We start from the raw sequence: 23,083 nt of genomic DNA, 5'->3' as shown, positions 1-23,083 counted from the left end.
TTTAACTCACAAAGTGAGAGAAAATCAGTCATAACTTATACAAGTTTGTATATTATAATAAAAGATTTATTTAACATGACAACTAACGGAATGCGGCAGTGCTTAGGTTGTATGCAGTGGATTAAAAATGACAGATCAGAATTTTCAACAGCTGTTTTATTTGAAAATCATTTGTGAACTCCATAGTCTGTTCATGAGGTTTAAGCTTGAGCTGGAACAGGAGCAGCTGCAGGCTTCTTGGCCTTGGTCTTCTTCACAACCTTCTTCTTGGGTTTCAACATCTTGGCCTTGATCTGCACACAAATTTACAGATTTAGAAATTGCTTAACATGTTTATCAGACTATAGGTGACACTTGTGGGTCATGAGGGTACTTACGTCAGGGTTGTGTGCCAGGATAGCACGGCGACGGGCTGTCTTGGCATAGGGGTTGAGCTTCATCATCACTCTCAGGTTCTTCAGAGGGTTCTTCTTGAGTATTCTGCGATGAATCTTGTGTCTGCAATTGTGTAAAGAATCTTGTTACCCTACTTATGTAGACTTAAAAAAAAAAGACTTTCAAAGCAAGATGGCTCAGTACTTCCTATTCTATCATTAGTCAGAAACACGGACCTGAAGTAATCTCATCACTGCAATGATATGTTGGCAATATAGATGATCGAAGTAACCAAAACTTACTTAGCAGGACGAAGTGCCTTCTGGACCTCCTCGCTCTTTAGGATTCTGTGCAGATCTGTGTTGTTCATTTTGTGCATGGGCAAGCTGGAACATGACAAGACGGCAAGTCCAAAAGTTTATGCTTAACATCTACACATTTTTATATCTAGGTGTGCATCTGAACAAGTGGGGTTTCAGACCACCTTATTTTTCACTCAGAACTTTGATAATATCATTGCGTTCAAAAACACGGACTGTTAAGTATAAGCTCATCACTGTTGTTCAACGCATAACCAGACAAGGATAAGAACGAAGGGTAAGGGAACTCACTTGTAGTCCACTTTAAGGGAGGATGCTTTGCGCCAAGTGCCATAGAGGTCATCCAGTTTGCGGAATGCACCCTCAGTCCAAATGCAAAAGCGTCCAATGTGTCCACCTGGAGCAAGCTTCAACAAGTCCAGTCTGCTCACAGACTGCAGTGTGATGCCTGAGAAAAGAGACCTTGTGGTTCATGATTTTGCAATCATCTGGATCAACATAAATTTTGCGTGATACAAGTTAAGGATCAGAACTTCCACTGAAATCATAGGATTCATAAACACGGACCAGAAGTGGATATCATCATGTTTAAAGTGTGTTCACGTGAAGCAACTGCAAAATACAAGATCTCGTACCAGGGATGTTTCTGAAAGCTCGTGTCACACCGTTGTCTTCGTTGTAGATGATGCATGGTCCCTTACGCTGGATACGCCTTCGGTTCCTCATCTTACCCTTACCGGCACGCATTCGCTGAGAGGCGTAAACCTAGAGACCAGAAATATGCATCAAAAAGGCTCCATGCTGGTAAAGCGCAACATTTTAAGTCAGAGTTTGACAGTAACTCACCTTCTTGATGTCGTTCCATGCCTTAAGCTTCTTCAACAGAAGCACAGCCTCCTTAGTCTTCTTGTATCCTTCAACTTTATCATCAACAACAAGTGGGACCTCAGGAATCTCCTCAATGCGGTGACCTGAAACATTTGCCATTTGTTTTAAGTCAGTGGAACCACAAAAAAAAAAAAAAAAAAAAAACTTTAAAGTAATTGCAAATATTCTATATTAATTGCTGTGTTCAGCATTCGAAAGGGAAAAACCAATAGTTGGTTCGGCCCTTCTGCAAACTGGGTTTCTATTGCACTGAATTGTGAGCAGAATGCCAATAAATGGCAACCCACATAATATACACAGTGCATACAGGCACTGTCATTATAAGGACCCCAACTTTTGGATTATGAAGCTCTGGACACAATGTGTTCACTCACCTTTGGCCATCACCAGGGCAGGCAGAGCAGAGGCAGCCAGGGCAGAGCAGATGGCATAACGTTTCTGGTTAACGTTGATCCTGCGGTGCCAACGGCGCCAGGTCTTTGTGGGGGCAAACATGCGACCACCACGACACATCTACAGTGGAGTCAAGGGTCAACATTTCACACTAAAGGGCCTGTTCACACAAAAGTGAATATTCAGTTTGAAAATTTGATGCATTAAGCATTTTGATTCGAATCAATGACTGTTAATGTGTATTCAGACGATACAAACATTTGCATGTCGTCAATGTGACTTCCTCTTCAAAGAAAGCTGTTCTAAAGTCTTTTCCATTGCACTACAAAAACAACTGGCCAACAATTTTGCGCTTTTGGTCACATGCCAAGAGCTGCTGCTGTTACAAAGTTTTGTCGGCACGAACAGCAGAAGAATAATCCTGAACCGGCTCTCCTGTCTGTGCTCTTCTTTTTTTAGCGTTACTTAATAATCACCATAGTGAATACAAAAATCTGAACTGCTTTGAAAACATGTAAACTCTGTTTGAATTTGTGATAAATGGGTTAGAAACAAAGTTGCAGAGAACTGTTTATCATAGTAACTGGGGTAAACCACTGTATTTCTACATTTCCCGTCTGCTGTTTTTTACTCATTGGTCCGAACAAACAAATCTAATGCGAAAATCAGATCAAATTACTATGCTGAACATTTGCGTTGGTGTGAACAGGCCTTAATTTTTTTTTAATATGTATCTGTGAACCAGCTCAGTCTTAATATTCGTCAACCTTCCACGCCAGCATGAGACAGCAGGCAACTGTCGCTGTGCATAGAGTAAGACGCAAATTACACCATCACAGCAAGGGTTGCTTATAATCACGTTTTGACAAGTTGTTCAAGTAGTTGCGATAGTTTAGGATACATTTCCGAAAGCACCCTGTCCGGAGCGGTGGGTGCCACCACCACGCACACGGGGGATACGGGCCACAGCTCTTCCTGTGCCCCAGGACTCAGCGCTGGTCTGGTGACCTGAAACGACACACAATTTGGAGTTATGTTTGACCATGTCATACCGTGGCAAAATATCAGACAGACAAATGCCTCTCAGAACTTCCAACATAATCAGTCGTCAGAAACACGGACCTAGAAGTGGAACGTCATCATTGAATTGACATTTCAACTGTGTATTTAAAACAACACTCACCGGCCAGTGCACTGACAGCGTAGGGCTGGCGCTTGTTCTTGCGCATGTTGGTATGCACAAAGTTCACAACATCAGGGCGGATGGGAGCCCTAAACACTGCAGGCAGAACCACATTTTTGCCGGATGTCTCCCCTTTCTCGGAGTAGACCGTGATTAACGGTCGGGCACAAGCCTAAAACAACAAAAACAGAGGTATGAATAACTTGAGGCATTTCCATTTACAAGTTTAATCATCAGTTATAACATTAAATCTTGCTCAGTCTCTGTTTTCATCAACCTTCTGTGCTAGCATGAGACAGCAGGCAACTGTCACTGAACACAGAGTAGGACGCAAATTACACCATCATAGCAAGAGTACCAGATAAAAACTTGAGGTAAAATAAACAATTATATTAGTGTGCAAAACATTTAACTATAGAGTAAATATAGTACAGGGGTAGGCAAGTTCGGTCCTACCAATCAAACACACCTGAACAAGCTAATCAATGTCTACAGGATTACTAAGGCTATTGGCAGGTGAGTTTTTTTTCAGGGGTGGAGCTGAACTCTGCCAGACCTGCGGCTCTCTAGGACCGAACTTGCCTACCCCTGATGTAGTGGGAAACTGCTGTAAACTAAAGTGATAATTAAGTGTGCAATCAACCGTGTTGTTATTTGCTTATCCTAAGGTTGTTCTAACTTGTATGACTTCCTTTTACTATCATAAGGATGAATAAACGATATTGTTATTTTAAAGTGAATGATCACTTCCAATACTTGGGTCTATTGCAAATCTAAAATGAAGTGTCTGCGTTCAACCCTAAGACCAGGCCACAACACGCAAGCTAACATTTCCAACTATGTTCTTACATATGATCAAGGCTGTTAAATTATATTTAGGTATTAACATTTCTAAAAGGACGGAATAGCATTTCTTTAAAATCGTGTTTGAATTTCGAGGCAATAACCTCTAAACGGAGTCAGCTGCCAAATCACGACTGCACGTGTGTACACGCCGCACTAGATCAAAATGGCTCCCGAGAGCTGCTGTTAGTGCAAGCATAGAAGCTAACGTGTAACATTTCATCCAAAAGTCTACTGCTGATTAATTATATGCACGTAAAACAGTATAACGCGCTTAAGGCGGTGAAATAATATTCTCTGTGCTCACCATTATTGTAAGTTTTCACGGCTCGCCAGGAACCACGCTCCTAACTCGATGGCGGCCACGGAAGAAAAGGAAGAGTGAAGCCCTCCACAGACACTTGCATATCCATCCGACCAATGTCACTTCCGCCCAAGCCTGTGCTTCATTTTAGTCAGTAGCTTATTTTTATAAACATGATCTAGATTTAATTATAAAATTATTTTGTATAAACAGAGGTATGAATAACTTGAGGCATTTCCATTTACAAGTTTAATCATCAGTTATAACATTAAATCTTGCTCAGTCTCTGTTTTCATCAACCTTCTGTGCTAGCATGAGACAGCAGGCAACTGTCACTGAACACAGAGTAGGACGCAAATTACACCATCATAGCAAGAGTACCAGATAAAAACTTGAGGTAAAATAAACAATTATATTAGTGTGCAAAACATTTAACTATAGAGTAAATATAGTACAGGGGTAGGCAAGTTCGGTCCTACCAATCAAACACACCTGAACAAGCTAATCAATGTCTACAGGATTACTAAGGCTATAGGCAGGTGAGTTTTGTTTTCAGGGTTGGAGCTGAACTCTGCAGGACTGCGGCTCTCTAGGACCGAACTTGCCTACCCCTGATGTAGTGGGAAACTGCTGTAAACTAAAGTGATAATTAAGTGTGCAATCAACCGTGTTGTTATTTGCTTATCCTAAGGTTGTTCTAACTTGTATGACTTCCTTTTACTATCATAAGGATGAATAAACGATATTGTTATTTTAAAGTGAATGATCACTTCCAATACTTGGGTCTATTGCAAATCTAAAATGAAGTGTCTGCGTTCAACCCTAAGACCAGGCCACAACACGCAAGCTAACATTTCCAACTATGTTCTTACATATGATCAAGGCTGTTAAATTATATTTAGGTATTAACATTTCTAAAAGGACGGAATAGCATTTCTTTAAAATCGTGTTTGAATTTCGAGGCAATAACCTCTAAACGGAGTCAGCTGCCAAATCACGACTGCACGTGTGTACACGCCGCACTAGATCAAAATGGCTCCCGAGAGCTGCTGTTAGTGCAAGCATAGAAGCTAACGTGTAACATTTCATCCAAAAGTCTACTGCTGATTAATTATATGCACGTAAAACAGTATAACGCGCTTAAGGCGGTGAAATAATATTCTCTGTGCTCACCATTATTGTAAGTTTTCACGGCTCGCCAGGAACCACGCTCCTAACTCGATGGCGGCCACGGAAGAAAAGGAAGAGTGAAGCCCTCCACAGACACTTGCATATCCATCCGACCAATGTCACTTCCGCCCAAGCCTGTGCTTCATTTTAGTCAGTAGCTTATTTTTATAAACATGATCTAGATTTAATTATAAAATTATTTTGTATAATTTATTATTTTAATTACAGTGAACTGCAATAAGATACATTCGATAAAGTAATAAACGTGGCAGTATGTTTCGCCACTATATAAGTAACGTTAGTGGAAGCTGGCGGATGGGTCATATGGATCTACTTTCAGTAATCCATTCAAATGTTTAGAAATGTTTGGCATTTACATTTTTGTATTTCATTAGTTTTATCTTAGTTTCAAATAATATTGCAAAAAATAAATTAATTACAAATGAATTGTTGACCGTTACTTTTTAACAAGAAAAGGCGTGGCAACAGGACGCCTGCGTCGTAACCCTCGTGACGTATATTAGGCGCGCTGTAATCAAATAATTTTGAACCCTGTAAGTTTTTTTTATTCAAACGCATAGAATTTGGTAATTAAATATATATTTTGTTTTAAAACAAGGGGAATGGGATCAAAAATAGTTTCGGACGCCAACGCATTCGTTAAATTTCTGAAGTGAGTTATTGTACCTTTCTTTTTTGTTGCGATTGACTGAACTTGAATAACTGGCATATCTGTCATGTTTTTTGTTATGTGTAATTCATATATTTATCTTATGTGTTCTTTTCTTGCTTGTTTTAGGTTGTGTCGAGATGAAAATAGCGAGAACTGCGCGTATATGGTAAAACTAAAATGTGTGCAGATGAATAGATAGATGTTCAGCCATGCGTATGGAAAACAAGTTATTTGTTTATTTATTTATTTCAGGATGATATTTCAGTACTACTGGTGGAGAAGGAAGAACTTTTGCACGACATAATCGGTGGAAATCAGCCTATCTTTGTCTGTGAGAAAGCAGTAAGTTAGTTTATGGTGGCCTCATATACATAGTATGTGCTATTCTTATTTACACTGAACATTATATAACATGTGAACTTATTTAATGAAAAGCAACCAAAGTGTGAACCAGAAGCTACAGAAACTACAGCTGACACCAGTGTTGTTGAAGAAACTCTTTTTAAAGTGGAGCAAGATCTAGGACCTCAGCCTCTCTCTGTCATGAAAGCAAGGTGAAAGAAGTTGCTTGTTGCAATATAGTACGATTGAAGAATTTTTTTCCCTCACGAAAGCTGAGCACTATTATAAAGCATTATTTTACTCCCTTTCATTTACTAGGCAGCTATTGTCTTGGTACACCATGGCTCAAAACCCCAACATGCCCCAGGTGGAAGCCCCAGGGACTCTGCACCCTCTGTGGGTCCGTTGTGACAAATTGGACCTATGTGCTACTGCCTGGCTTGGAGTAGAAACTGTCTATAGTGGGAACAAAACCAGCAGTGTCAAACTGTATACAGTCAGCTGCAAAGGTAGTAGCACTTATTTGTTACTCATGCATTATTCAAAGGGATAAGTACCCATAAAGAGAGACAAAACCTTTCCCAATGTTCTGCAGGTCCAACAGGAGATGAAACCTCTTTCACCACACTGGATGAACTTAAACAAGAGCATGAGAAAAGACACCATGCTTCTACAGTAAGAATGTTTTGTCATTTAGCTCCTATAGGTTTCTCACTATTAGGGATCTGTTATGAGTATTATGATTTTTTTTTCAGGTGGCGACCAAAGGCTATGCACAGTACAACCTGTTTTGCTCCTTAAAAGAGGAGAGCATGATGTTTGAGTCCCAGAGCAGTGTAATAGCGAGTCTCACATGGAATAATGTGGAGAAAGTATTGGAGTGTCCTCCGTTGTCTTCTAAAGCATCTCTGGTCAGCATCAGTGCCGCATCCAGTTGCCTTTGATGCTTTAGTCTCAAGTTTTGATCATACTGCCTCTTAGGTTACTAAGTGATGAGCTTTTTTTTCCTATTTACAGAATATCAAAGTCGCAGTTGGAGACATAAGGAGTCCATTGTATCAGACCTATAAAGAGATGGAGTTCCTTCTGGTAAGTGTTTCCTATACAGTGTAATTTTAATGTTATTTCTATACTATTTTGGTGTTTTGTTTTTAGATTTTCAGGTGTCATTTTAATTGTAAAGGTTTTTTTTTTTTTTTAGTAATTGTGTTATTTGCTTTTGTCATTTGTTTAAAAAAAGCTTATGTTTAACTTTAATTAAATTTTAGTTGTCGTTTTAGTACTTTAATTTATGTAATTTTAACTTAATTTGAATAAAAAGCAGTTTAAGTTTGTTGTGTAATATTTATATTTTGTTGTTTCAGCTTTTTCAATTAATGAAAAGTATTTGAAGTAGTTTTGGTTAACAATAACAATGTTTTTCTGTAATCATAAATAAAAAATAACTTTTACTATAAACAACTTGACTTATTCTAGATAGAGAAATGTTTATCAGTATATATTATATTATATTGTTCATATGTAATTATAATATAATAATTTTCATGCCATCGGCATTTATTGTTTTTGTTTTAAATCATTTGACTAGGCTCTAGCAGAGGGTTTGAGAACAGGAGAAACTGAATGGTTGGAACCAATGGAGACTCAGTCTGCAGTGGACTTGACCAGAGCACTCATTGAGGGTACAGCAGCTGTGCTGACTAATTTGTGTACTGTATGTGCTGTATACATAGCAAGAAACCATAAATGGATATAAATGCTGCTGATGGTCAGTCCTTGAATTTTTTGCTTTTAAGTGTAGCGTGTGCAGTTTGAGGGAGATAATTTGCTGGTTTATGAAGCTTTTTTTTTCTCCCTTGTTTTAGAGCTTGAGAATGTTGGACAAGGAGCACCAGGACACACTTCCAAAGCGTCTGAGGTGAATTAACAGCACAATTCTTCATTCACTTTTATTATATATTGTTAGGTAAATTCTCAGTTTGTGTTCCACCTAAGAAGAAAGATTCATACAGATTTGGAATGAATGAATGAATGGGTAAACAATGGCAATTTAATTTATGTGTGAACTATCCTTTTGATCTTTTATAACAGAAACAAAAAGCTAAGACAGATGCTATAGCAGCCTTCAGCTCGATGGTGATTGAGAGAGGAGACCTGGACTTTACAGAACAACTGTGGGAGAAGATGAGAAAGAGTAAATATTACCTTTGGGAATTTTCACGAAATACAGTAAAACATCTTTACTGAAACCAAATGTAATATTTTTTTTCTTCTCATAGGTGTAACTTCATATCAGGATGTAACAGAATGCCTGAAAATTGTTGTCAAAGCAGTGAAACTTGGTAAAATCAAACCATGGGTGTGTGGAGCTTCATTCTATTTAAATGCACTAAAGATGTTTTTGGTTAACCATTGTGATTAAACATGATCTAACATTTTTATCCTTTTTTTTAAGCATAAATATTTAAAAATGATGTAATGAGGTATTGTTTTCCTTAGATCCACAAAGACAGCAATAGCACTCTCAGTAAGCTGATCCTGCAGTCGTACCAGCAGCAGATAGACGGCATGCCTCTCACTGGCCTCACACCCGCTAATATGCTGCTAGAGCTCGGCCTGGACAAGATCAGGAAAGACTTCATCAACTACCTTGTTGGTACATTCATTTTCAATTTTCAAATCTAGATGTTTTTTGGTTTATAGTTCACTTCATCTGTTAATTACCTAAATAAAATGTTAGTTTTTAGATACTCTTTGAGAAGCAGATTGCAGACTTAATTCTGACGTTATTCTTTTTTTTAGGAAAGGAACTTACAACTCTCAACTATTTGGTAGAAAACTACTTTTTACTTTTTAATTTATTTTCTATGATTTAGATAAATACTAGCATGTACTGGGGTTGTTTATACACTTTATTTGTAATATTTAGAGATACTACTTGGACACAGAGGTGGAGCTGCAGGAGCAGGTGATGAGAGTGAGGAAACTGCACCATCTGCTGGAGATCCTGGGCACCTGCAGCACTTTCCTCAGTCTTCCTCATGATCGCCTCTTCCTTTTCACTCAGTGAGCTTCCTGCCTTTTCCGGAAATTATATATTAATCAAATGGTGATTCAAAATGTAGAGAAATAATATATCATACCATTTATTTCACAGGAAATTATGATTTATGGTTTGGAGAGAACAATTTTTTTTATATATATCCTTCAGAGATCACTGCAGATCCCTTGATTGCATTGGGGATGGTGCATAGCAAGAGAATTAAACCGATGAAAAACTAATTTCAGTAGTTAGATCTTACATGTTTCTAACCATGATATTTCATATCAGGTCCTGTTTGCAATACTACAAAACATCCAACTATGATGAGGACCATGTCTTCCAGCTGCAAATTAAACCTGCGCTTATTAGCTATTTTTATGAGAAGTGAGTATTTGCTGCATTTCTTACGAGCTGTCATATTATCTCTGTATAATTCTTCCAGTTGATGTAAGATGTATTAAACCGAATAATGATATTTGTAAGTATGAATTAATATTTGTTTGTTATTCTCTCAGGGAGCAACCTTTCTCTTGGGCTATGGAGGTGTCCAGTGGACAGGGGTCAAAGGAAGTCAAGACAGCATTGTATCTCAGTGACAAGCCTCTAGTAGACCACATTAGTTTTGACTTAGGTGAAGTCACTAGCTGTTTTTTTTTTCACTTGCTGTTCTAGTTTTATGTATTTTGTTGTTGAGTTAATTGAAACAAACATAACATTTTAAATGATCTGGTCACACACATGCAGATGTACCCCTAGATGAGTCTGTGAATGGAGAAAGTGAGAAGATGTCTTACTACAGGACCATGGTGAGCTGTAGTCTCATCAGCTTCACTTAACACTGGTAAGACTCCATATCATAGAAATGAACTCAAAGAAAATGTCATTTCAAATGTCAAATACCATATTTATTTATTGTGTTTTTTATGCAATGGTTTTAATTTGTTTATGCACAATACTGTTCAAAAGTCTGGGGTCATTTTTTGTTTTTTAAAGAAGAGTCATGATCATACAGTCAAAAACAGTATTGTGAAACATTACAGTTGTAAGTAACTGTGCAGCTTAATATTTCTGTGGAAACAGTCTTACTTTTTCAGGATTTTTTGATGAATAGAAAGTTCAAAAGAACAGCATTTATTTGAAATAAAATCTTTTGTAGCATTTTACATCTTTATCACTTTTGATCCATTTAATGCATCCTTGCTGAATAAAAATATACATTTCTTAAAAAAAAAAAAATCGTACTGACCCCAAACTTATGAACAGTAGTGTATATGCAACCACTTCAGTTTGCAGAAGTTTAAGCTTCAACAGGGTTTAAAACAACTAATTTAGTCCACATAGAGAAGTAATTTCCAAAAGCAGATGACTATTTGCCTATATCATTTAAATTCAGCATAGTGTCCTTAACCTCCTTAATGCAAATAGTATGAACCAAGAAACAAGGACCGAATTCAGTTTGTTTCCTTAAAAAAAGTCAGCTAGTTTCGTTTGCGGAGTAGGAACATGAGAAAGACAGCGCTGATCAAAATGCAGAGGGTGCACACTGTGGGAACCACAACCTCGGTCACCATCTCCATGTGGCTGGTTAAAGGATCTGAAATGTATACACAAACGTGTTTATCAGACCAAACATATTAGCATAGCCCAGTTTCACACTGCTTTTGCGTAACGGAGCACTCAAAGGGTTAATAGAGTTCTCTTCTAGCTATTGTGTGTGTGTGTGTGTGTGTGATGGCTTACCATGAATAAGTTTTAGAATATTGGCAGCCGTATTCCGCTGTTCCTCTAATGAAGAGAGAGAAATAATCTTAGGACGGCAGTAGGACACATTAACCCTTTGAGGGCCGCTGTGTAAGCTCACAATAAAGCGGCACAGTCAACTGGGTTATAAGCAAAAGGGCAGCATGCCATCCACATCAAGCATCCTTTTAGTTTTATACTTGTATTGGCTGTTTTTTGAGGGTTATACAGCACATACAGTATTTCAGTTTGATTAATCAAAATAGTATTTAAGAGTATTGGCAAAAGCAACATTTTAAGGTTCTGATTAAAAAGAGTTCCAATTCCTGATAATCAGATGATTATTTGCTGATAATCAAAACTTCAGCAAAGCAGGCTCTCTTCAAAGCGGCAGACAGTTCATCAAGTTTATGTTGACTGAATTCCTGGTCGCCAGTCCATAAGCAGTATGTCATTGTGATTTATGAAATTGCACCTGATTAAACCTTGACAACAGCATGTAATTTATTATAATAATAGTGTGCAACTGTCAGGTTCCACAAGTAAAAAAACTCCCATTCATTAAAAAAATGAATAAATAATAATTTAATAAAAATCTATTATTTTTAATGATAACTTGTAAACTTTAAAGGACAAACTACGAAGTTGTTCATTGATGGTATATGATGATATATTATTTTGTTGAAGCCATCAGACCACATATATATATATATATATAATATTATTATTATTATTATTATTTTAAACACATCCTTTCTGGTGAAAAACTACATTGCCCAAGACTCTGCAAATCTCCAATCAGAGAATTGAAACAAGCAAAGCATGCCAAATTTCTTTTTTTGTTCTTTCCCTCAGTACACTGTCTTGTACCTTTTGTCTTTTTGCAGAATGTTCAAATATTTTTTTGTTTCTAAAGTTCAAGTTTGTAATGTTATGATTTGCATTTTTGCTGATTGGTTTGGTTCATAGCCTATGTCTCTTTAAAAAAGAAAGAACGTAAAATGAATGGGAAACATAACTTTCAGAACCAAGTCCATGAAAATTGGGTGAGCACTGTTGCACTCTATTATAGCTCGTCCTAATGAAATAAGGCTTCGCGGTGCATTGACCATTTAATCAAAGGTGCTCCAATAGCCGATCTGGTTATTTCTTTATGGTGACATTTAATTAAGAATATATGTACTATTGAGCCATTTTAACATCATTCACTGAAGCTTGCAGAATATGGCCCCTGAAGACTTGAGACATTTCAGCTTCCCAAGATCAGAGACGACCAGAACTGGAGTTGCTTAATGTTCTTTTTTTATCCAACTACACCACACAATCATTCTGAGGGTTTTTTATAGACTTTGTCAGAAGTTTTCCAAGCTGAAAAGAATAAGTTACTTCTATGTGCACCCTAGTGTCTAAACTTCATCATGCACTGGTCAAACCTTTGGCATCTCTACATGATCTTTCTTTTCCTTGGATTTGCTTCTAGCTGGAGGGGCAAACATAGAAAAATCCTGTTAGAGGTTTCAGCTCAGTCTCTGTTTCAGACCTCCCCAAAAGTCTTTGTCAATCCATTCTCAGGGTAAGCATACCGAGTCCCTATGGACACTAATAGCTAAGTAGAAACCTAGTCAAACCACAAATGAGGTTAGTATAATAAAACAGTGGAGATCCAGATGAAGACAAGGAATGTTCTCATGCACTGTTCAAGAGGAATTTGTTCCCATTGAATTTGTTCTTGATTAAAGGCTACATGATGATTTCTTTTAGTCTGTGATCAACAAATGGGATTTTTCCTTGTTTGCCCCGGTTCTTCAACTAAGTTCGAATCAATGATCCACTGACCTGCAGCCAGGAGCTGATTGCTGGTGGAGCAAGTCTCTGTAGCCTTCGTTTTCCAGTTCTCAACCTGCCAATGATGATGATTCAGAGCATACAGTCATTGTCTCATTTATTCATACTGTTCTCTTACAGATAGAGGCTTGCGCAGATGGGCACTCGTTTCAGGATTCTGTTCCATAATCTGTCTTTTTATGGTATTTAAATTGACTGTTTAATTCAGTTAATTACACCACCTTTTATACATAGTTTATATACACATTTAAGTATAAAATGGTTTATATGTTTTTGTATCATTTAAAAATAAACATTTGGAACATGTCCAAGGCAACTAGAGTTTGTTCAATATAAGACGACAGAAAAATAATTAGAAAATACCATTTATATGGTAATGACATCCTAATCTTGGGGGTTCTCCAAGATGGTTTTGTTGGTAGATAACCAAATGAGGTTGTTGGTGTATTCACCCTAAATGGGTATTTAATTGGAAATGTTCGACTCCACAAACATTTTCATTGACTCTAAATAGTTTCAATACCAAAACAGATGATCTAATAATCCAAATAGTACTGCAAGACAGCTGTCAAACAATCTGGAGCAGAATCAGTTCATTCAAAATGTTAAAGGGGTCATATGATGCGATTTAAATTTTTCCTTTCTCTTTGAAGTGTTACAAGCTCTTGGTGCATAAAGAAGATCTGTAAAGTTGCAAAGACTAAAGTCTCAAATCCAAAGAGATATTCTTTATAAAAGTTAAGAGTCAACCACGCCTACCTAAAGCGGCTCGTTCTAACACGCCCCCACATGTCTACGTCAAGATGTGGGAAGATTTGCATAACGCCACCCAAATGTTCACGCAAAGAAAGAAGGCATAACTTTTATTCTGGCTGTAGTATTGTTGTTGCCGCCACCGCCATGATGTGAAGGCGCCATGTGTTTTTCGTTGTGAAAGCGAAACTACTTTGTTTGGTCTTCCAAAAGAGGACGATATCCGCTTCGTCAAGCCTGGAGCTGATCTGTGCTGGTCGCTGAGGAAATACATCAACTTCGCGCTGTGGATCGTCAGATTGGCTTTCATCATGGACAAAGCGGAGTCCAGCCCGGGGTCATCATATGTGGTTGCCGCAAGCCCGCCGGCCGCCACTCACTCAAGGCCGCCGTGTGACGCTGTGTTTCGTTGTAAAAGCGAAACTACTTTGTTGGCCTTCCAAAAGAGGATACGACTAGAAATCAGTGGTTAAGTTGTATTTACAACACTGTTCCAGAACAGTTCAACCCAAATATTAATTTATGTGCAGCACGTGTATTTATGGTTTAGCTAGAGTCGTTGCAAAATATAAAACTGACATTTTATGTTAAAACAGAAAATATAAGAAGAAGAAACATATTACTTTTATATATCTCTAGGACTAGGTAATTATGCCTTTCATTCTTTTTTTTTTTAAGTAACTCATAATGTAAACTTATTTCAACAAAATAGATGTACCTCTCTCTGATTGGGAAATCCATTAAACTTAATGATGCGTTTGTAGAACTGAACAGAGGCCTTGGGGTAGCGAGGCTTGTTTTTGTTCCTGAAGTCCACATAGTACAGGCCGAACCTCTCTGAATAGCCCTCATCCCACTCAAACTTGTCTAGAAGGGACCAAGCGGTGTAGCCCTTTACATTCACTCCATCCCTGATAGCTGCAGGTTAACAACAAATAAAATACAGTATAATTTGTGATGATTCTGTCATCATTTACACACCATCATGTCATTCCAAATCTGTATGACTTTCAATGCATGTGGTGTTGCTGTTTTTTGTCCATACAACGAAAGTTAATGGGGTCCAATATTGTTTTGTACCCCATTGACTTCCGTTATATGGACAAAAACAGTTTAAACATTCTTCAAATGATCCTTTATGTTCCTCAGAAGAAAGTAAGTCATACTAGTTTAAACAACATGAGGGTGAGTAAATGATGACAGAACTTCCATTTTTGGGTGACCCATCCCTTTACTCATTTTTGGACTGGTTACCTTTGAGCATCTCATTGATGTAACCCTTGTAATACTGTATCCTCCAGTCATCACACAGTTCTGTGCACATCATCTTCTCTGAGACCCCATTCTCAGTGATGAAGATCATGGGGTTCCCATATTGAGTCTTTAGAAAGTCAAAGAGCAAGTCAAAAGTTGTCAATTCATGACATGACACTGTCACAAAGACATTACTAATAAATATATATTACGAAACAAGATCAAAGATTCAGCATGAGGAAATGATGTGAAACAATGCCTTTTAAACAACGACAGCCTTTGTGCACCTTTATAAAGTTGAGCAGACGGCGGAAACCCCAAGGAACCGAGTAGAGCCACTCCGAACCAGGATCAGGCCAACGTGGGTCGACCAGCTCTGCTACATCCCGATCTGAGAAGTAGGTGGAGCCACGGTTGAAAGGGAAGCTCTTTTGGGTTATGTAGCGTGTGGTGAAGTGCCCCACACCTAGGAAATCAGAGGTGCCTTTGATGTAACTCTTCTCCTGAGAAGAAAAGGTGGGAAGGCGAGACGTTCCCAAACCCTGCTGTGCGCTTTTCCTCCCTTGGATACAAAATTGTTATTAATATGCTGGATTGCACCATTCTTAACCTCACATATTCAACATAGCAATAGTACCTATGAAATCCTTCATCACTTGAGGATAATCTCCATGAAAGATGGGTGTAGCAAACCAGCCTATGTAAAACTGTACATATCTCTCTGCAGCCTCAATGTCCTTCTGGTTAGTGATGTCCACAGGCTCTCCCCAGTCCCCGGACAGTGAAATACCCACCATACCTAGAGAAGAAAGCAGCCAGAGGGTTCAGAGGGTGTGATTTTTAATAAACTTATAGATACTGGAAAGCTCATACCTCTTTGTTTGTTTCGCCACTGAGTATCGTAAGTGTGCCAAACCTTAGCATGTGCCTGTTAGTAAACCAACACAAACAGTATTGTACAGTAACTCCATTCTGAAATACTATGATACAATATTATGTCAGGGAAGCTAAGTGTTACCTTAATGATGTGGTGAGCTGCTCTGTAGGCCCCAGTGCCCCTGAGCTTCAGTCCTGGAGCATGTTCTCCAGTTTCATATCCTTCCACTGCCGCTGACTGACACACAATGAGCATTAATAACCTAATCCTTTACACATTTCTTTAATTCGCTGTTATTAACTAGAGATGAATAGAGTGAACGTACCCATGGGTTATTAAAAGTTATCCAGTATCTGACACGGTCCCCATAGCGTTCAAAGCAAAGATTGGCAAAGTCGTTGAAATAATTAATCATACTGATGTTCTGCCATCCACCATATTTCTCCTGCAACACCTGTCCAAATGTACAGACAAATTGATAAATGATAAAACCTTCCTAAAAAGATTATAGACTAATCCATTATTACTGCAGTCAATAGAGTGGATGAATGAAATTCATTAAACGTGTATTCATCTTTTTACTTGTCAAATCTTGACAGATATTGTATAAAAATATTGTTGAGAGGGTTAAGTAAATATAAAATGAATCGAATTGGCTCTTTTTGTTTAGAAAATGAAAAGGAGGCGGTGATGGACAGGCGAATTGTGTTCTGCTGCCACATTAGCAAAACTCGGACTTTATGTGGGCAAAAAAGCAATTAAAATTAATATGTAGGGATGTATGAGATATATAAAGCACAGCACATACAGAAATCACATTCTAACCAAGCAACTTGTTGGTCATCGCAGTGAAACCACATCCTTAAAACCGTTGCTAAATTGACGTTGGGAATTTTCCCACTCTCACGTGAAACTCCCGATGGATTTTTGGATTTCACTTGGAACATTTCGTCGAGCAGCAGTAAATATGACACACGATATCACGTCTATTTTTTTACAGCACGTTTTCCACAGTTTTTGTTTTATGTCCTTATTACTTTTATTACACAACGTTGCGTTATCTGAACGAGCAAAAAGTCAAAAGCATTAAAGCCCATTGAACAGTCTGCTGCCTCACAGCCTTGTTTTAGTTCAAATAAAATATGCTATTTAAGATCTATTCATCAAAACGTTCTAGAGAGGTTAAATAAATCAGAATATAATATTTTAAATAGCGCTATTAGTAGGCCTATTGGATATATTCAGGAATACACACCTGTGGCAGGTCCCAATGATAAAGGGTCACAATGGGAGTGATATTGTGTTCAAGCAGCTCATCAATAAGAGCACTGTAATACTTCACTCCTTTCTCATTCACATGGTCAGCTGCAAATACACAAAAGTGGAGGTCAAATATTTTGGGAATATATAAAAATCCTACCTAGAGCCAGCAGTATGGATACTTACACCTGATTCCAGTTGGCATGATCCTAGGCCAGGAAATGGAAAACCGATAATGACTCAGATTCAGCTCTTTTATCAATGAAATATCATCCTATGCGAGAAAATTAAGCAAAACATTTGTTGCATTTCAGCTGGGGCATTTCATATTCAATGTCATAGCAAAACCCAGTATGGTCACCTTGAATTTGTAGTATCCCTCACATGAAGAGTCTCCAGTGTCATTCAAGAACGTCTTTCCCTTCTTATGAGTAAACACATCCCAGATGCTCAGTCCTTTCCCATCTTTGTCCCAGGCTCCTTCTGTTTGATAGGCTGAACTGCCGGCGCCCCACGAAAATCCTGACAAATAAAGTGAAACGGTAGAGAATACAATTCTTTCACATTAAGTATTATTTGTCAGTTAATGTATTTAACTTTCATCATTGATATCCATGCAGATCAATTCATTTCCCAAAGGCCATAATGTCTGAGAAAGGAATCCGTTTAGTAATGGTGGCATCATACCATTTGGAAAAGTGCCATAATAGAAGGAGTCGTGGTTGTTCGCTGACCAGTCGAAGTCCTCAGCCGCAGACAGACACAACACCAGCATAAGCACATGACAAGCTCGTCCAACACGGTGTGACAGCATCATATTCCAGATCTCAGCTCCAGCTCAGTGACTCTCATCAGTACCACGCTCTCCTGATTTGAGAGGTAGTTACCGTTTCACTAGACATCACTCATCGCTGTTACTAAACACAATGCAGTTTGCCCAGTAATGAATGATCAAAACCTTTTTCCAACATCTAGAAAATTACATTTTCAAACTCGTACTTTTGATTTGAACATACCTTTCTCAGAATTTGCATTGATTCCAGATGGAACTGCCTTTAAAATTGATGAAAACTATCCCACACCTTGATATCACATCCAGTTTTAAAGTATGAAGGTTTCCATACAGAGTCTGTTACTGTTCAGCTTGGGTGGCAAAGCGCTGTGCTGTACTAAAGGTGGTCCCATGACCCCACTGTAGACCCAAAAGCCTCCCTATTGAGGGTCAATGGACTGTGATCACATTTTGCAATGGTGGACAGATCTCCCACAAACAAGGGTTTCACTCTGTAAGCAAAGTTAATGTTGCAACAACAATGACAGGTGGGAGAAACTGACTCAAATATTATACAACAGGTTTCAGGTCTTACTCTGACTCTTATGTTATTGAGTTATTGTGATTGAGTAATCCACAACTTGTATTTAGCAAGTAGTAATGTTTAAAAAGCAATTAATGGAGGAAATTAAAAAATTAATTACAAATGTATTAAATTATATAGAAAGCAAGGTTTGTGGATACATCACAGTTTTTTACATTAATTCAAGGTGTGGGATTCTGCAGATAAAATAAAAATTAAAATTAAATTGCAAAAAACCCCCCAAAAAACATTTTCTCCAGACAATGTAAGTGTAATACATTGTTAAAATTGAACTACAAATATAAAAAAGTGATGTATCTACAAGCACGCTTTCTTTCTATATAAAATAATAGAAATAAAATTGTATTAAATAAACAATTATAAATAAAAATATAAAATGTTTTAATTGATTTTGCACTATATATGAGGATATACATATATTTATTTTTTCTAAAACAAATATTTCTAAAATCTATTTTGCACTTTAAGAATATATAAATATTAAATATTCTTAAAGTTATTAGATTACGATCTATATTATCTATATACTGTTGTTGCATCATTTTTCTCCAGACCCTGCTCTTTTTGTGAAGTGTAGTACATTGTTAAAATTGAATCGCTAATTAAAAAATGTTTGATATATCCATAAACCTTGCTTTCTATATAAAAAAAATCTAATATTAAACATTAATATTAACATTTATTTTGCACAATATATAGGATATACGTATTTATTTCTAAAACATTCTATTTTGCACTTTAAGAACATATAAATATTAAACATTCTTAAAGTTATAAGAATATAAATTAATCCATTATTGTGGCTTCATTTGTCTCCAGATGTGCCCCTTTTTGTGAAGCGTAGTACACTGTTAACAGCTTTTTTTTGAAAATACTGAATGCTGGTAGTGTTTTTACTGCATTGCAGGTTTATGCTGTGGTTAGGAGGGGGCAGAAGTCTGTTGTCACAGAAACTGTAATTTATTATATTAATAATGCAGGCCAACAGAGGAAATGCATCTGTCATCATATCTGATCATCATACTCGCCTTTATTAGCATGTACCTACTGTGTAATGTAAAAATGTCATTCACACATCATACACTTACATCAAGGCAACACCAAAACACCTAACCAAACAACCTGCATCGCTCTGTTAAAGAAACAGTGCTAAGTTGAAGTGTTTTAAAATGCAATTACGCTGAGCACCTTCTTTAAAATCTGCAGAAAAGATGTTTTTCTTTAAGAAAACATAGGAACTCTCTGTATATTAACAATGCTGCACATGAAGTACAAAAAAGTTAGAATACTGGCTCAGCTAGAACAATTCTCATGCCCATGCGCACACACAGCCTAGTCCACACACTCACTCCAAATAGAAAAAGTACCTCTGCGAATACCTCACAACAGGAACATGTACATACATAATACTTATCATCAGCTTCATAATCATAATGCATTCAATCTGAAAGCAATACAATACAATATTAAATAAAGCCTATTTAGTACAGCATCACTCGGTGAACTCCATGAAATAGAATTGGTGCAATCTTTAATGTATGTATTTAAAAAAATACATACAGTGCAGGCTTGGCCAACAGCACAGTAATAGGAGGAGTTGTATTTGTGCTACACATACTTTTGGAGGATTTTATAGATGGGTGAACCAACAGTTTATCTAAAGCAACACCAATCTAAGACAGAGAGACTGATGTAGTCTCTTTCAGCATGCCAAATGTGCAAACTACACACCTAAACACAGGAGTAAATGATAACGCCGTCTTTGCAGGCACAGTCAGTAGTCATCTTCATCTTCCTCATCTTCTAGCACCATATCGAGGTCGTCATCTGCATCATCCTCGTCATCATCCTCTTCCTCCTCCTCTTCTTCTTCCATGTCATAGTCTGTTTGAGCGCCTAATACTAGTTTGGTCTGGTTGATCTCAGTCTCATCATCTAGGTTGACTTCCACCTGCGCACAACAAATATAAACATCATAATTTGTCAAGAGAAACATCTTAATTGTCTTAACTTAAATTGTTTTTAAAAGAATAGCTTTAATAATTCTGAAGAGAGTCTCTTATGCTCACCCAGGCTTCATTTATTTCATTAAAAATACAGTAAAAACAGTAATATTGCGAAATATTATTGTCATTTAAAATAACTTTGAGTTATTTATTCCTGTGGTGGCAAAGCTGAATTTTTAGCAGCCATTATTCCACTCTTCAATGTCACATGATCCTAATATGCTGATTTGGTGCTCTAGAAACTTGTCAAATTATAAATCATGTTGAAAATAGCTTCATATTTTTGTGGAAACCATGATACTTTTTTTTAAGGATTCTTTGATGACTAGAAGTTCAAAAGAATAGCATGTATTTGAAATAGAATATTTTTCTAACATTATAAATGTCTTTAATGTCACTTTTGATCAATTGATTGTCTCCTTGCCGAATAAAAACATTAACTTCTTTCATATAAAAAAAAAAAACTGATCCCAAAGTTTTGAATTGTAGTGTAATCTGAAAATGTTATCATAATTTAATCTCATGTTGTTCTGACCTGATTGTGTCATGTGACCAATAACGATGCAGCAAGTTTAAAGGCATTGACCACAAATGTGAATTTATTATGCTTTTTGGGGAAGTCGATGGGAAAGTCGTGGCCAAATGGTTGTTACGAATTCGGTCCATGGACTTCCGTTTATTCACCACCAGAGGTCACCCTTTCCATTACATTGACTCTCGCACAACACAAACTGTTGCATAGCACCCCGGACTACATATCCCATCATTCATTGCACGGTTTGCATGCTGCACTGATTGCACACAGCTGTTTCTTATCACCTCACTCACTATATAACACCCACTCAAACCACTATTCTCTGCTGAGTATTGTTTAGCCCGTACCCCGTACCGAGTCTCTGTGTTTTCCTTGTTTTGCCTTGCCTGTTTTCCTGGATTTTTCCCTCTCGTCTCGCCCCTGTGATTCTGTCTGCCGATTGGTGACCTACGCTAGCCCTGGGACTATTCTTGTGTTTTGCCCGCCATATACCTGTTTGCCATTGTTTGACCCTGCCTGTTTACCACGTCTCTTTAATAAAGCCTGCAGATGGATCCACACGTCTCACGTCTCGTCAGCCCCGTCACAATGGTAGAGCGTCGGACTCGTAACCCAAAGGTTGCAGGTTCGAGTCTCGTACCATCAGGAATTGTCGGTGGGGGGAGTGAATGTACAGCGCTCTCTTCCACCTTCAATACCACGACTGAGGTGCCCTTGAGCAAGGCACCGAACCCCCAACTGCTCCCTGGGTGCCGCAGCAAAAAATGGCTGCCCACTGCTCCGGGTGTGTGTTCACGGTGTGTGTGTGTTCACTGCTGTGTGTGTGCACTTAGGATGGGATAAATGCAGAGCACTAATTCCGAGTATGGGTCACCATACTTGGCCCCATGTCACGTCACTTTTTTCCCATTATGACGTTTTGCAGTATAAATAACTATTCACATCTGTTGTATGAAAAGCAAACTTAGAAATTCTGCCTAGTGTTTCATGAAAAAATGTTCAACAAAAATAATAGGTTAAAAGAAAATAGGAGCACAAAATATACTTACTGTTACTTTTATTATAAAATATTATTAAGTGTACCACTCCTTTAATGTAAATCACCAGTTCAGAATAATGGAAGAACAACATTTTGTTTATTTACCTCAGGGGCAGGGGCTTCATTTGGGCTTTCTTCAGACTGGGCATTTATCATTGACCTCAGGGTCCCTTCCTCAAACTGATGAACATAAACAAATACAGAGATCAGTTTTATGCTCAGAGACCACAATGACATTTTTTACACGACTGTTCTTACCTTAAGTCTGTTGAGCTGATCTTGCAGCATGACTTTTATTTTCAGAAGAGTCTCCTCTTCCTTCTTGAGCTCCTGAAGGCGACTCAGCATAATGGATGAGTGTTTCTACAGCATTACTGCACATAAAACAAGAAGAAAATGTCTTTAGTTTGCTCTATTACAGGACATGTTCAGCCCGGAATTAAGAAACAAACATGTATAGCTTTTTATGAACTACAAACTACATTTAAACAATGCTGAAATGAACTGTACAGCCAGTAAGATGGAGTTTGTAGTCGTGTTTGCTGTTTGGTTCATGAGTACATCATGTTCCTGATCTCCTGTGGTTTAAAGGCTTCTGTTGCTTTTCCTGGGAATTACGCTGGCCTTCCATGAGTTATCGAGTTTTATTCAGACCTTTAATATACATAAATAATGCATCTTCTAAACGGTTATTTTACTGACATTTTCTAATGTAAACCCGAGTCGGAACACATCTTACAATAATGCACTGTGCAGACTCAGCTCATTTAGCAAGCATGCTAGCGGAAATAAAAACGGTTACAAGCAACTGATCTCGTTTAGCGTTATTTCTTTTTTAGCCTCATAAACTAAACGACTTGACTT

General features: G+C 37.7%; 4 protein-coding genes across 9 annotated transcripts in view; 1 reads left to right on the top strand and 3 right to left on the bottom strand.

The window, feature by feature from the left end:
- Positions 1–137: 137 nt before the first annotated feature.
- LOC107596972 (60S ribosomal protein L4-B-like) lies at positions 138–5,528 on the bottom strand. Of its 2 annotated transcripts, none has more exons than XM_016287851.1 (10): positions 5,480–5,528; positions 3,160–3,331; positions 2,878–2,984; positions 1,958–2,096; positions 1,542–1,666; positions 1,331–1,460; positions 987–1,143; positions 678–761; positions 378–498; positions 138–293 (listed from the first exon to the last, which is right to left on the bottom strand). In XM_016287851.1, the coding sequence occupies exons 1-10, from the start codon at positions 5,480–5,482 to the stop codon at positions 201–203; spliced, it is 1,131 nt and encodes a 376-aa protein (XP_016143337.1). In that variant the 5' UTR covers positions 5,483–5,528; the 3' UTR covers positions 138–200. The 2 variants fall into 2 exon arrangements, with proteins under 2 accessions (XP_016143337.1, XP_016143336.1); XM_016287850.1 differs by lacking the exon at positions 5,480–5,528 and adding an exon at positions 4,310–4,406.
- A 437-nt stretch (positions 5,529–5,965) lies between these two features.
- On the top strand, positions 5,966–13,505 carry zwilch (zwilch kinetochore protein). The gene is made up of 19 exons (XM_016287848.1): positions 5,966–6,149; positions 6,276–6,315; positions 6,402–6,491; positions 6,585–6,703; positions 6,810–7,000; positions 7,087–7,166; positions 7,247–7,402; positions 7,509–7,580; positions 8,080–8,173; positions 8,357–8,409; positions 8,583–8,685; positions 8,771–8,850; positions 8,991–9,147; positions 9,294–9,322; positions 9,421–9,557; positions 9,823–9,918; positions 10,050–10,165; positions 10,279–10,375; positions 13,240–13,505. The coding sequence occupies exons 1-18, from the start codon at positions 6,100–6,102 to the stop codon at positions 10,368–10,370; spliced, it is 1,755 nt and encodes a 584-aa protein (XP_016143334.1). The 5' UTR covers positions 5,966–6,099; the 3' UTR covers positions 10,371–10,375; positions 13,240–13,505.
- lctlb (lactase-like b) lies at positions 10,757–18,444 on the bottom strand. Of its 3 annotated transcripts, none has more exons than XM_016287846.1 (15): positions 18,280–18,444; positions 17,951–18,180; positions 17,625–17,785; positions 17,450–17,537; positions 17,259–17,368; positions 16,329–16,457; positions 16,145–16,240; positions 16,000–16,054; positions 15,764–15,925; positions 15,414–15,688; positions 15,127–15,253; positions 14,591–14,790; positions 13,111–13,174; positions 11,275–11,319; positions 10,757–11,128 (listed from the first exon to the last, which is right to left on the bottom strand). In XM_016287846.1, the coding sequence occupies exons 2-15, from the start codon at positions 18,078–18,080 to the stop codon at positions 11,013–11,015; spliced, it is 1,758 nt and encodes a 585-aa protein (XP_016143332.1). In that variant the 5' UTR covers positions 18,081–18,180; positions 18,280–18,444; the 3' UTR covers positions 10,757–11,012. The 3 variants fall into 3 exon arrangements, with proteins under 3 accessions (XP_016143332.1, XP_016143331.1, XP_016143333.1); XM_016287845.1 differs by having other exon boundaries at positions 17,951–18,130; XM_016287847.1 differs by lacking the exon at positions 11,275–11,319 and having other exon boundaries at positions 17,951–18,130.
- A 1,268-nt stretch (positions 18,445–19,712) lies between these two features.
- Positions 19,713–23,083, bottom strand: part of LOC107596973 (snRNA-activating protein complex subunit 5-like) — a 5,453-nt gene continuing 2,082 nt past the window's right edge. For 2 of the 3 annotated variants that reach the window (XM_016287854.1, XM_016287855.1), the window contains exon 4: positions 19,713–20,590. In XM_016287854.1, coding sequence (XP_016143340.1) covers positions 20,414–20,590 — 177 coding nt within the window. In that variant the 3' untranslated portion in view covers positions 19,713–20,413. Of the gene's footprint in view, positions 20,591–22,324; positions 22,400–22,477; positions 22,594–23,083 lie in introns of those variants that run through there. The other variant, XM_016287852.1, reaches the window with a different exon arrangement.

This window comes from Sinocyclocheilus grahami, unplaced genomic scaffold, assembly GCF_001515645.1.
Source record: "Sinocyclocheilus grahami isolate Dianchi unplaced genomic scaffold, SAMN03320097.WGS_v1.1 scaffold225.1, whole genome shotgun sequence".
NCBI classification, from domain to species: Eukaryota; Metazoa; Chordata; class Actinopteri; order Cypriniformes; family Cyprinidae; genus Sinocyclocheilus; species Sinocyclocheilus grahami.
Note: the sequence above shows the minus strand (reverse complement) of the source record. Positions and strands in the feature narration are given on the sequence as shown.

Coding starts and splice junctions, on each gene's coding strand:
- LOC107596972 (XM_016287851.1), bottom strand. Junction 1,461..1,541: donor CATGGAACGACATCAAGAAG/GTGAGTTACTGT, acceptor TCTGGTCTCTAG/GTTTACGCCTCTCAGCGAAT. Junction 294..377: donor TCCTGGCACACAACCCTGAC/GTAAGTACCCTC, acceptor ATTTGTGTGCAG/ATCAAGGCCAAGATGTTGAA.
- zwilch (XM_016287848.1), top strand. CDS start 6,100: ATGGGATCAAAAATAGTTTCGGACGCCAACGCATTCGTTAAATTTCTG. Junction 8,686..8,770: donor GTGGGAGAAGATGAGAAAGA/GTAAATATTACC, acceptor TTCTTCTCATAG/GTGTAACTTCATATCAGGAT. Junction 9,323..9,420: donor TTACAACTCTCAACTATTTG/GTAGAAAACTAC, acceptor TGTAATATTTAG/AGATACTACTTGGACACAGA.
- lctlb (XM_016287846.1), bottom strand. CDS start 18,080: ATGATGCTGTCACACCGTGTTGGACGAGCTTGTCATGTGCTTATGCTG. Junction 14,791..15,126: donor CATCAATGAGATGCTCAAAG/GTAACCAGTCCA, acceptor GTTAACCTGCAG/CTATCAGGGATGGAGTGAAT. Junction 13,175..14,590: donor GATTTCCCAATCAGAGAGAG/GTACATCTATTT, acceptor CATCATTGGCAG/GTTGAGAACTGGAAAACGAA.